The sequence below is a fragment of the Balaenoptera ricei genome, chromosome X, assembly GCF_028023285.1.
Source record: "Balaenoptera ricei isolate mBalRic1 chromosome X, mBalRic1.hap2, whole genome shotgun sequence".
Classification (NCBI taxonomy): domain Eukaryota; kingdom Metazoa; phylum Chordata; class Mammalia; order Artiodactyla; family Balaenopteridae; genus Balaenoptera; species Balaenoptera ricei.
The window spans coordinates 93237118-93249949 of NC_082660.1; the positions used below are offsets into that span (position 1 = coordinate 93237118).

General features: G+C 39.0%; 2 protein-coding genes across 3 annotated transcripts in view; both read left to right on the forward strand.

Annotated features, from left to right (window-relative positions):
* Positions 1 to 12832, forward strand: part of BEX3 (brain expressed X-linked 3) — a 296936-nt gene that overhangs the window by 124182 nt on the left and 159922 nt on the right. The window lies entirely within an intron of this gene.
* LOC132357009 (small ribosomal subunit protein uS2-like) lies at positions 315 to 1300 on the forward strand. The gene is given in 1 exon segment (XM_059910323.1): positions 315 to 1300. A coding segment is annotated over 1 exon segment (888 nt). The 5' UTR covers positions 315 to 364; the 3' UTR covers positions 1253 to 1300.

The window sequence follows — 12832 nt, forward strand, 5'->3', positions numbered from 1 at the left end:
GTGAGATTCTAGCCTAAAAGTAGAGAAGCTACTTTGATCTCATCATGGGAAAGAGGTTTAGCAGGTGGAATGTCATTCCATCAGCAGCTACTTGCTTTGTAGTAGTCCTGAGGCCCATCTTAGAAATGCCTTATTTGTGCAAAAGCAATGAATTCTATAGCTTGAGGGAGCTACTTGATGTTTAATATGCATTTGCAATAAGTTTACATATATATTTTCTAACTGTGTAAATAATAGTCAGTGATTCCCATGTATGTCTCAGATGGGTATTGAAATATGCAATTGCCTTTTCCGTGCCAGCCAGACAGGGGTCCATACGACGTTGTTCTGTATTCCCATTGTAACTTAAAGGGAAACTTTCACAATGTCCGGAGCCCTTGATGTCCTGCAAATGAAGGAGAAGGATGTTCTCAAATTCCTTGCAGCAGAAACCCACTTAGGTGGCACCAACCTTGACTTCCAAATGGAACAGTACATCTACAAAAGGAAAAGTGATGGCATCTACATCATAAATCTGAAGGGAACCTGGGAGAAGCTTCTGTTGGAAGCTCGTGCCATTGTTGCCATTGAAAACCCAGCTGATGTCAGTGTCATATCCTCCAGGAATACTGGCCAGCGAGCTGGGCTGAAGTTTGCTGCTGCCACTGGAGCCACTCCTATTGCTGGCCGCTTCACTCCTGGAACCTTCACTAACCAGATCCAGGCAGCGTTCCGGGAGCCAAGACTTCTAGTGGTTACTGATCCCAGGGCTGACCACCAGCCTCTCACAGGGGCCTCTTAAGCTAACCTGCCTACCATTGCTCCGTGTAACACAGACTCTCCTCTGCGGTATGTGGACATTGCCATCCCATGCAACAACAAGGGAGCTCACTCAGTGGGTCTGATGTGGTGGATGCTTGCCCGGGAAGTTCTGCACATGCGTGGCACCATCTCCCGTGAACACCTATGGGAGGTCATGCCTGATCTCTACTTCTACAGAGATCCTGAAGAGATTGAAAAGGAAGAGCAAGCGGCAGCTGAGAAGGCTGTGGCCAAGGAGGAATTTCAGAGTGAATGGACTGCTCCAGCTCCTGAGTTCACTGCTACTCAGCCTGAGGTGGTGGACTGGTCCGAAGGTGTGCAGGTGCCCTCTGTGCCTATTAAGCAGTTCCCCCCTGAAGACTGGAGTGCTCAGCCTGCCACTGAAGACTGGTCTGCAGCTCCCACTGCTCGGGCCACTGAGTGGGTAGGAACAACCACTGAGTGGTCTTAAACTGTTCTTCCACAAACTCTTAAAACGGAAATAGGTTGACGGAAAATAAACAGTTTCTAAAAAAAAAAAAAAGAAAAAACAAAAGAAATATGCTACGTTGTTTTTCCTAGCAATCTGTGATTGTACCATGGATTCTTCCCTGCTCACCACATTTTTATCCATTGTGTAACGAAATGTTTAAATGCCAAAAAGTTTCCAAGTGTTAGTATAAAATGTCAGTTATGAGGATTTAGTATTTTGAAAAATAATAATTACTCTAGAGCTTCCCTATTATAATAATATTCAGCCATGTCCCCTAAAATAACCGGATATTCTAAAATATCTTTATGATTATTTTCCAAGAAATAATATTTTTAGTCTGTACTTCAGAAGGACATGTGCATCAACTTTCACTAAATATTTCAACATACCTCATTGCAAAAGATGATTTCTATTTTGGTAATATGTGGTGTAGACGAATTTGGTGAGACATGGTGTGGACCTATTAATATGATAAGAGCATATTGATGGGTATTGTTCTCCTGGTTATTTTAATTGCATTAAAGACTTAGAAAAATATATTTTAAATGCTTTATTGACCTATGATTGACATACAATACATTGCACACATTTGAAGTGTATGCTTTAATAAGGTTTTGTATATGTCTACATCATGAAACCAACACTACAGTGGAGATAATGAACTTCCTCGTGCCCCTTTGTAATCTCCCACCCACCTGCCTCTGGCCTCCAACTTCCTCCCCTGGACCTTTCCTGTTCCCAGGCAACCACTGAACTTCTGTCACTATTAATTAATTTCATTGTGATTTTATGTAAATAGGATTGTATAGAATGTACTTTTTCCCTAGCTTCTTTCATTCAGCCTATTTCTAGATTTATCCATTTGTTGCCTGTATAGATAGTTTATTTTTATTGCTGAGTAGTATTCTATTATACAGATATATCACAGTTTGTTTTATCCATTAACCTGGTGAGGGATATGAGGTTGTTTCCAACATGAAGCTCTTTTAAATAAAACTGGTATGAACATTTGGGTTTAAGTCTTTACAGGGACACATGCTTTCTTTCTGTGGGGTAAATACTTAGGGGTTCAATGGCTGGAGCATATGGTAGATGTAAGATTAATGTTGTAAGAAATTACCAAACTGGTTCTGAAGTGGTTATACCATTTTTCATTCCCATCAGCAGTGTATGAGGGTTTGATCCTCCACAATATCGTCAGTGCTTAGCATAGTCAGCATTTTTAATTTTGGCCTTTCTCATAAGGGTGTAGTGATATCTCACTGTAATTTTAATTTACATTTCCATATTGATGAATAATGTTGATCACCTTTTCATGTACCCATTTGCCATTTATATAATTTCTTAGGAGAAGTGTTGGTTCAAATCAGTCACATGCCAGAGAGGTCATACACAAAACAGACCTGGAAAGTAGAAAGGAATTAGCAAACAGTTTGGTGAGTCACTGTAATAAGAGTAGGAAAAAAAAGAAAATCATGGCTTTTCCTTTGTAAAATGTAGTCAATGTTGATAGATACTCCCCTGGTGGTCAGATCTAGAAGTGTAGCTCTGAAAGTCTCAAGGCAGCAGGCAATGGAAGGGGAAGGGAGGGAGGAAAGGGTACGAAATAACCGGCCCACAGTCTTCAAAAATGTCGAGGTCATAAAAGTCAAGACAAAACGGAGGAACTTTGCTAGACTGTGGAAAACTAAAGAGACACCACAGTACAAGATTCTGTCCTGGATTCTTTGCTATGAAGGACATCGTTAAGACAACTGGCAAAACTTGAACAGGGTCTGAGGATTAGCTTGTGATAAATTTTATTAATGATAATTTCCTGATTTTGATGGTTGTCTTCTGGTTATATAGGAGAATGGTCTTGTCTGTAAGACATACACTCTAAAGTATTTGGGAGCTATGGGGCATCGTGTTGGCAACTTGCTCTCATATGGTCCAGGGAAGGGGGTGGGGCAGGGGATTCTTTGTTTTATACCAGCAAATTTTCTGTAAGTTTGTGATTTGTTTTTAACAACAACCAAAAACAAGGAGCATGTATTGTTTTCATCAGAAACATGGGCTCATTTATATAGATAAGGGCTGAAAGGAACTCCTTTGGGTTTTATAACAATGATGCCATTGGTGACCTTGTTGAGAGCAGATTCAGCTGAATGGAGAGGCAATAGACAGGGGTGGGTTGAGGAATGACAGGGAGGTTAGAAAGTGGAGACAGTGAATATAGTTCCCCCTGCTTTGAGAAGTTTTTTGTTTATGAAAATGAGAGGAGAGAGGGGAGGATGTGGCTTAGGAATATTGATTTGTAGGGAAGGATTTTTGGTATATTTGTTTAGCTATTCATTGGGAGGAGAAACATAAGCCAGTTCGTATTAATGTTGAAAAGGAAAGGCCTTGTAAAGAAAATAGAGGGTTCAAGGTCTAAAAGTTGATGAAGATAAGAAATGCTCAGCCTTTAGTTTTTCTGACTCTTCTGCATTGCCAGGACAGTGTGCAAACACTGAATTCAGTATTTTCAGGTGGCTGGGTGTGGAGGATGTTCTCCTACAAGAAGGTCTTTCTATAAAGCTCTTCAAATAACGTACAATATATATAAATTATACATACACCAAATTACAGTAATGGATATTTCCAGGGTTGTGGCGAAATATAGATGTTATATACACTTCCGTGTTGTTCGAATTTACCTTACATCCAAGATTTACTACTTATGTAACTATAATAATAATAACATTTTAAAACAGGAGGTTTGAATTTGGTCTTAAATTTATTTGCAAGTTTTTTGTTGTACAGAGAGATTTACTTTTCTGAAAATATGTCCATAATTAATAGTGAAGGGGCTGGGGAGGAAGCAAATTAGAAACTATGTATAGCATCATCCCAAATTTTACTCATCAGACAGGATCCGTCTGTCATGAGGCTCAGAGACTGCACAGGTAATAGCAGTGGAAGCACAGGGTCTTGTGCCACATTTCACATCTAGAAAAGTCCATCAAGTGGGTTTAAGGGAACCCCTGGTCCTCCCTCATCCCCACCTAATCTGTTGTCCTCAACTGTGAGGTTCAAGTTGCAATTCTCCCTACCAGCTGGTGAAGACCTCTACTTTCTCAATTTTCTCCAAGCATATAATATTTTTTTAGCAAGGAAAGAAAACCAAAGCAATAAAGATTTTTGTTTGTTTAAATAGGCTTTATTTTGTAGAGCAGTTTTAGGTTCAAGGAAATATTGAGCAGAAAGTACAGAGAGTTCCCATGTACCCCTTGCTCCCACAAACCCACACAATTCCCCCCCCCCACTGTCAATATCCCACCTCAGAGTGCTACATTTGTTACAATCAATAAACCTATATCTATACACCCTTTATCACCCAAAGTCCATATTTCACGTTGTCAAAAGTATAAACATTTTAAAAAATAATTTTTACAAAGCAGGTTCTAAAACTGGAAGTATGAAACAAGCCTCTATCTCATATACAATTAGGAAAAGGTTGTAAAGATGTATGATCACTGCCAGAGGCTGATCATTCCAAAATTGACATTTCATTCATCCTTTCACTACATATTTATGAGCAACCTCTATGTGCCAGGCACTGGCAACCTGTATTCAAACTCCCATTTCACACCTCTCTCTGTTCAGCCCTAAACTTGTCCATACAACTGCCTACTTAGTGGCCCTGTCCTTTACAACTGCAAGATTCTAGCAGAGTTTTCACATCGAATAAGTTTACACAAACCCGACACTGAGCCCTAGAAGGTGACTGACTGTCTGCGTGCTAGTGTAGAGTGAGAAAAATCAGGGTTAGAATCCCTGTAATGCCTCTTACCAAGCTATGTGGCCTTGAAAATTGTTACGAAATACTTGCACTATTCCTTAAGTGGTATAGTGTTTTATGAATATATGTATGTACGTATGTATGAGTTTCCAGCTGTTATGTGCCTAAGCATGAAATGTCTGAGTCTTAGGATATGAATAAGCTCTACTTGAAATTATAAAATTGTTCCCCCAAATGTTTGCACCTTTTTAAACTGCCACCAGCAGTGGGTGAAAATTCTCAATTTATACATCATACTCCTAACAAAAAAATACAACCAAAAACAAACCAGAACTTTGGTATTTAGAGAATTTTAAAATAAGTCTTCCTCAACTGATGACTCTGAAATATTGCTTTCTGTTGTTTTCACCTCCATTTCCCTAATTACTGATACAATTAACCACCTTTTCTGATATTTATTGTTTTTTATGCATTAAGAATATTAAACCTGCACTGGTTAATGGCCTCATTCTTTTGTCATGACCTTCTTGAGAAAATATTGTGTGCCAGGCAATGCCAGTCAAAATCATCAGAGAAGGAGATGGGCTTTGAGCTAAATCATACAGGAAGCGTAGGATAGTGAGAGGAAGTGGAATACATATATGGACATTCCTGGCTATGCACAGGGCATGGAAGAGGAAATGTACCCAATGTGCTTGGGGCACACAGCCAGGAGACAGTCTGATATGGCTGAAGTGCAGCCTACACGGAGGGATGGGGCGGTTGATGAGGAGCTCTGACTCACTTTGCAGCATCCAGAAACTACTAAGTGGCCATCTTTAGCCCTTATGAAAACAGAGCAGAAAGGGACCTTAGCAGTTACCTAGTCCAGCAACTTCAGTTTGCAGAGAGAGTAATGAGACTCAGAAAGAGTAAAGTAGAACATGGCCACCATGCATGTGTTAGGCACCTAATGGGATCAAGGTATGCAGGCTCCAATTCACATTTCATTCCAGACTTCTTACATGAGCTCTAATCCTGTGTATCTATCAGAAATCTTGAAATGGAGGAAGATAAATATTAGTACAAATCCCCTGGTAACCTGTACCACTCAGCATGGATTCCCCTACCCAAAAAAGCATAAACTCAATCATTCCTCATCCTTGCAAGGCTACCATCTAAAAGAGAAGTCCAAGTGGGAGAGTGGCGAGACTATGGTCACTAGAGTCAGACAACCCTTGGTGAGAAGATCTCCTCAGCCTTTTACTAACTGTGGGGCCTGGGAATGATATTTAACTGCTCTGACCCTCAGCCTTCCTCATTTTTAAACCACCAGTGTTGGGCACCTAGTGGGACACTTCAGGAGATGCCAATTTGCTTCCCACTTTGACTCTTCCCTTCTTAAAAGAGGTGTCCTGGACATGAACTGAAAAGCTTGACTACTAGAGGGAATACTTGAAAATGTAACAGAATAAAGGTATATGCATACAAATTCATTACCTGCCCACATGAGTTTCTGTGCCAGTTTGTTATGTTAGAATTGGCTGCCTGATGGAGTCCTGGAGAAAGAATGTTATTATAGGGACTTCCCTGGTGGCGCAGTGGTTAAGAATCCGCCTGCCAATGCAGCGTATATGGGTTCGATCCCTGGTCCGGGAAGATCCCACATGTCACGGAGCAACTAAGCCCGTTTGCCACAGCTACTGAGCCTGCGCTCTAGAGCCCATGCTCTGCAACAAGAGAAGCCGCTGCAATGAGAAACCTGCACACCGCAATGAAGAATAGCCCCAGCTCGCTGCAACTAGAGAAAGCCCGTGCGCAGAAACAAAGACCCAACACAGCCAAAAAAAATAAAAATAAAAATAAATAAATAAAATAAATTAAAAAAAAGGAATGTCATTATATCATTTCCATTTAATTGAAGGATCTCCAGTCGAGTCTAGGATAGGAGAAGAAAATCTCCCCCACCCCTCTATTTCATAAGCTCTCCAGTTGTCTTATTTTGACTTCTAGATTTAACATCAGAAAAGTTTGTGAACTTTGATCTTGAGGCACAGAAGCTGATAAGGAAGCACACAGTGTGATATTGACTTGGCTAAGTAGAACACTGAAATGAGAGTCAGGGGTTCCCATCATAAAGGCACTTTGGAGAGGTCACTCCCACCAGCCGCATTGATTAAACAAGATAAAAATATTGAGTTCTCCTAGCCACTCAGGAATGTTACCACTCAGAATACCAGGACAAGGGACTTCCCTGGTGGTCCAGCAGTTAAGACTCTGTGCTCCCAATGCAGGGGGCCCAGGTTTGATCTCTGGTCAGGGAACTAGATCCTGCATGCCACAACTAAAACCTGGAGCAGCCAAATAAATAAATATATTTAAAAAAAAAAAGAATACCAGGACAAAATCATCATCACCTTCTGGATACAAAATACTCATTTGATGTTTTGTGTATTAAGTCAATTTATGAATAATTTACAGGAGTGAAAAAAAAGGGATAACAGAGGACAACTAAATCAGAACATTTAACAAGAATTTAAACATATCAAACCCAAATTTTATTCCTCACTTTCCTGGCTTTGAAGATAGGTATACACAAAATAGGCATCATCCTGTGAATGTAACTTACTCATCAACTCTCATGCCTGAATCTGGAATATATACATCTTGTAGATACTGATTCTTCACTTCTGTCTCACTTATATCCCCAATAAATTCTGTCTTATCACTACTTCTGGTTCATCTTGTACTTAAATCATCAAAACAAAACTTTTCAAAACTTTGACAGCTCATATTTTCATTTAAGGGAAGACAGCCATCGTCTTTGCTCCATAGTTGCAAAACATTTTCATTTTTAGATTGATGAACACCAATTAGAATGATGAATCCAATGATTTTTTTCCACTTATACATGATCTATTTCCTTCTAATTACCTGATTTCAGCAGTTGTCTACTTAGAAACTTATTGATTACATATTGGACATATATTAAATATACAATATCATAAAGATGACAGAAAGTTTCCCCATGTCCTTTGAGCAAAACACGGCATTTCTAGTTCTTGTCACAACATATTGTATGACTAGTGTCAAACTGATTGAGAACACCATTTATCATTTTGGTCCTTAGAAGTACATTGTTCACTGGTTGATTTTTGAGTTTGAGGAAGTTCATCTAAGACACTGTCGTTTGAAGACTCACAGTTTGATATTGCTGTCACTGTACTTTCGTCTTCTGATCTAATAACCATAAAATGAATTCCTCTCTCAATTTCCATCATATGGGAAGAAAATGGAAAAAAAAATCTCACCTGTGTTCAATGAAAGCTGGATTAAATAAATGCAAAGATGGAATCTTTTGACTTCTTTTATACCTTCTTGAAAGATAGTGTAATACTTTGGACAATGCAGTAAAAAACTAAATGGTGATGTGATATGACTTGTTTCAGTATTGCGTCATTCTTAATGTAAGCTAGTCCATCATTCTTGCATTATCTCAATTTTTTTTAGTCTTTTTAGTATAGCTGGGAATTAGCTAATAATAAAATAATTCTTAGGATGATGAATAGCTGAATGTCTCAAGATATAGAAAAAAATAAGATCAATAAGATCCCATATGTTAATTTTACAAAAGGGCCCAGTTGTCCCACGTGGTGTGTGCAAGGTAGAATGCACACACCATCTCTATTAAAAATAAGAGATAATATTCTCCTCATTCTTAGGAAGATTTCTAGGAAAGAATAGAAAACATAAAATAGCAATCCTTAAAAGTACTTAGAAATGCTCAAAGAAAAGCTCAAAAACAAAAATTGGGTGCAGTGGACCCTGATAGTTTACCAAGAGTTAAATGAGGTCCCATCTGGAAAAGCAATCTGAGGTCCTAGATGAACACTGTGCTTCCCAGTAATTACACCAGCAGTCAAACTGATGATATCATAGAACTCTGCATAATAGGTAACAGACTAATGGTATAGAAGCAATTTCCCCTAGGAAAACACCATTTTTTAAATTGAAGTATAGTTGATTTACAATATTGTGTTAGTTTCAGGTGTACAGCAAAGTGATTCCATTATATATGTACATATATATATATTCTTTTTCAGATTCTTTTCCATTATAGTTTATTACAAGATATTGAATATAGTTCCCTGTGCTATATAGTACACCCTTGTTGTTTACCTATTTTATATATGGTAGTTTGCATCTGTTAATCCTATACTCCCAATTTATCTCTTCCCCCACTTTCCCCTTTGGTAACCATAAGTATGTCTTCTATGTCTGTGAGTCTGTTTCTGTTTTGTAAATAAGTTCATTTGTACTATTTTTTAGATGCCACATGTAAGTGATATCATACAATATATGTCTTTCTCTGTCTGACTTACTTCACTTAGTATGATAATCTCTAGGTCCATCCATGTTGCTGCAAATGGCGTTATTTCATTCATTTTATGGCTGAGTAATATTCCATTATATATATATATATACACATATATATACATATATGTGTATATATATATATCACATCTTCTTTATCCATTCATCTGTTGATGGACATTTAGGTTGCTTCCATGTCTTGACTGTTGTAAATAGTGCTGCTATGAACATTCGGGTGCATGTATCTTTTTGAATTAGAGTTTTTGTCTTTTCTGGATATATATCCAGGAGTGGGATTGCTGGATCATATGATAACTCTATTTTTAGTTTTTTAAGAAACCTCCATACTGTTCTCCATAGTGGCTGCACCAATTTACATTCCTAACAACAGTGTAGGAGGGTTCCCTTTTCTCCACACCCTCTCCAGCATTTATTATTTGTAGACTTTTTGATTATGGCCATTCTAACCAGTGTGAGGTGATACCTCGTTGTAGTTTTGATTTGCATTTCTCTAATGATTAGCAATATTGAGCATCTTTTCATGTGCCTGTTGGCCATCTGTATGTCTTCTTTAGAGAAATGTCTATTTAGGTCTTCTACCCATTTTTTGATTCGGCTGTTTGTTTTGATATGGAGTTGTATGAGCTGTTAGCATATTTTGGAAATTAATCCTTTGTTGGTTGCATCATTTGCAAATATTTTCTCCCAGTCTGTAGGTTGTCTTTTGGTTTTGTTTATGGTTTCCTTTGCTGTGCAAAAGTTTATGTTTGATTAGGTCCCATTTGTTTATTTTTGCTTTTATTTCTTTTGCCTTGGGAGACTGACCTAAGAAAATATTGCTACGATTTATGTCTGAGAATGAGGAAAACAGCATTTTAAAAGGTATTTGTTGGTCTAAGCATGAAGCACAGGCCACTTTTATAAGAATCAGCTGGGCTCTTGTTAAAATTGCAACTTTTAAGACCTTACCCTAGACCTTTCCCTGGAGTTTGAGGCTCAGGAATCTGTATTTTGAACAATTTCTCTGGTAGATTCTGATGTTCACTATAGTTTGAGAACTGCTGGATAGCAAATGTCCAAGATTTCTTTAAATATTTTGCATACTGTGATCTCTGATTCCAATGTCAATTGGTTTTGCCATTCAACTTTAATTATGTTTCTGTTTTGGTGTATCTGGTAGATAACAATTGAGACATGCAGCACTTGTTTACTGAGTCCTTAAGACAGGAAAGGCCCTTCCCCTTATGGGGTTTACATTCTCTTTTGGATACACATAAAATAAAAAATAACTAATGTAATTTCAATGGGTGAAGAATGCCATGAAGAAAATAAAAAAGAGAAATGGGATCAAAAATAACATTTATGGAGAAGGCAGTCAAGGATTTCCAGGGCCACCCAGTTTGACAACTTCAAAGACCATCACTTACTTTGACTACACCGTACATGATGATCCCTGGAGCTGTGCCATACTTTGTCACTAGAGAAAGCCATGCTATGGACGTGACTTTTCAGCTGAGACTTGGATGATAAGAAAGAGCTGAGTGTGTGAAGAACCTTTGATATTAGCCTAAGGAACAGCACACTCTGAAGTGGGAGTGAGTATGACTTGTTCCCGAAAAAGACAAAAACCAGTGTGGGAGCCTGGTGGGAAAAGTGGGGAGAGTTGTGAGAGACAAAGCAGAAAGAAAGCTATTGTAAGATATGGGAAAAAAACTCAGGCCTAGCAGGCAATTTTACCACATTTCCATAGTCAGTATACTTTTTCAATATCTGAGACCACTGGGGCACAACATCTATTCTGTGCACAAACCTTCAACACTCTCTCACACCTCAACATTCTCAACTGCTCTTTTGGCTTCTTGCTTCTTTGGAAAAATAAATGCTATCACAGAAGAGATTGTCTATATGTCCCCCAGCACCAAACATACCAATTTATCTGCCTCAGCACCTATGCTCCCTACTTTCCCTGCAGTGACAAATCTTCCTATGGTAGCCCTTCTCCTTGCAATGGATCACCTACTCCAGGACTCTGATTGTGTGATTATCCCCATTTTCCCTTGAGCCAGCAATATTCCTCTTTCTACTAGATGAGTGAATATATGCATGAATGAACAAACAGGTGAACTCATGAAAGATTTGAGAGTTGGGTTGGGGGTATAGAGGGAAGTGTTAGTGTGATTCTCAGATGTTTCACCTGATTATCTGTGTGACAGGTAGTGATATTAACTGGGATGAGCAACACGTAATGGATCCTTTCTGGAGGGAACATGATGGGCCATCCTGATTTCTCAGTACCTTTGTATACCCAAGTGGGAATGTTAAGAATGCAGCAAGATATTTAGATCAGAGACTGAGCTAGAGAGGGAAATGCAGGAATCATATGTGGATGGACAGCAATTGAAGATATAAGTATAGATGAGATGGCTGCCAAAGGAGAGAACATGGCATGAAAGGGAAAGGTGGGCATGTGCTTTACAAGCCTGAGGAGACCCAAAGCTTTCACCTCTGGCTGTCCTTCAGACTCAGGCAAGTAGGAAGTGAAAACTAATGCAGAGTTGTAAATGGCCTGGCTAAGACTGAATGAGTTCCCCAGCAAGGACCAATCTGCAAAGACTGGGAGAGTGTTTCTTCTTTTTTCTTCTTCTTTAACTTTTATTGACTCCAGGTATTTAAAGTAACTGTCAAAACGTCAGCTGACCACTAAGCTTAGGCAACAGACTTTAATGGACACACATGATAAAGAATACAGACTTTACAAAAATAGTTTTAAAAAATCACTAAACAAACAATCAACCACAAACCACAACAGCCAGCAACAACAAATCTTGGGGAGAGGGAAGAATATGATTCCCAGAGGCACCACATAGTAATATTCAAAATGTCCAGTTTCAATAACAAAAAATTATGAGGCAAGCAAATAAAGTACAGCTTATTCACAGGAAAAAAATTAATAGAAACTGTCTCTCAAAACTGTAAATCAGGGCTTCCCTGGTGGTGCAGTGGTTAAGAATCCGCCTGCCAGTGCAGGGGACACGGGTTTGAGCCCTGGTCCGGGAAGATCCCACATGCCGCGGAGCAACTAAGCCTGTGCACCACAACTACTGAGCCTGCACTCTAGAGCCCACGAGCCACAACTACTGACCCTGCATGCCACAACTACTGAGGCCCACGTGCCTAGAACCCGTGCTCCGCCACAAGAGAAGCCACCGCAATGAGAAGCCTGCACACCTCAATCAAGAGTAGCCCCTGCTTGCCCCAACTAGAGAAAGACCGTGCGCAGCAACGAAGACCCAACGCAGCCAAAAATAAAATAAATAAATTTATATATATTAAAAAAAGACTTTAAATCAACTGCCTTTAATATGAGCAAAATGGTAAAGGAAAAAGAGCTAAAATAAACCAGGTGAATGATGTTTCGCCAAATAGGGGATATCAATAAACAG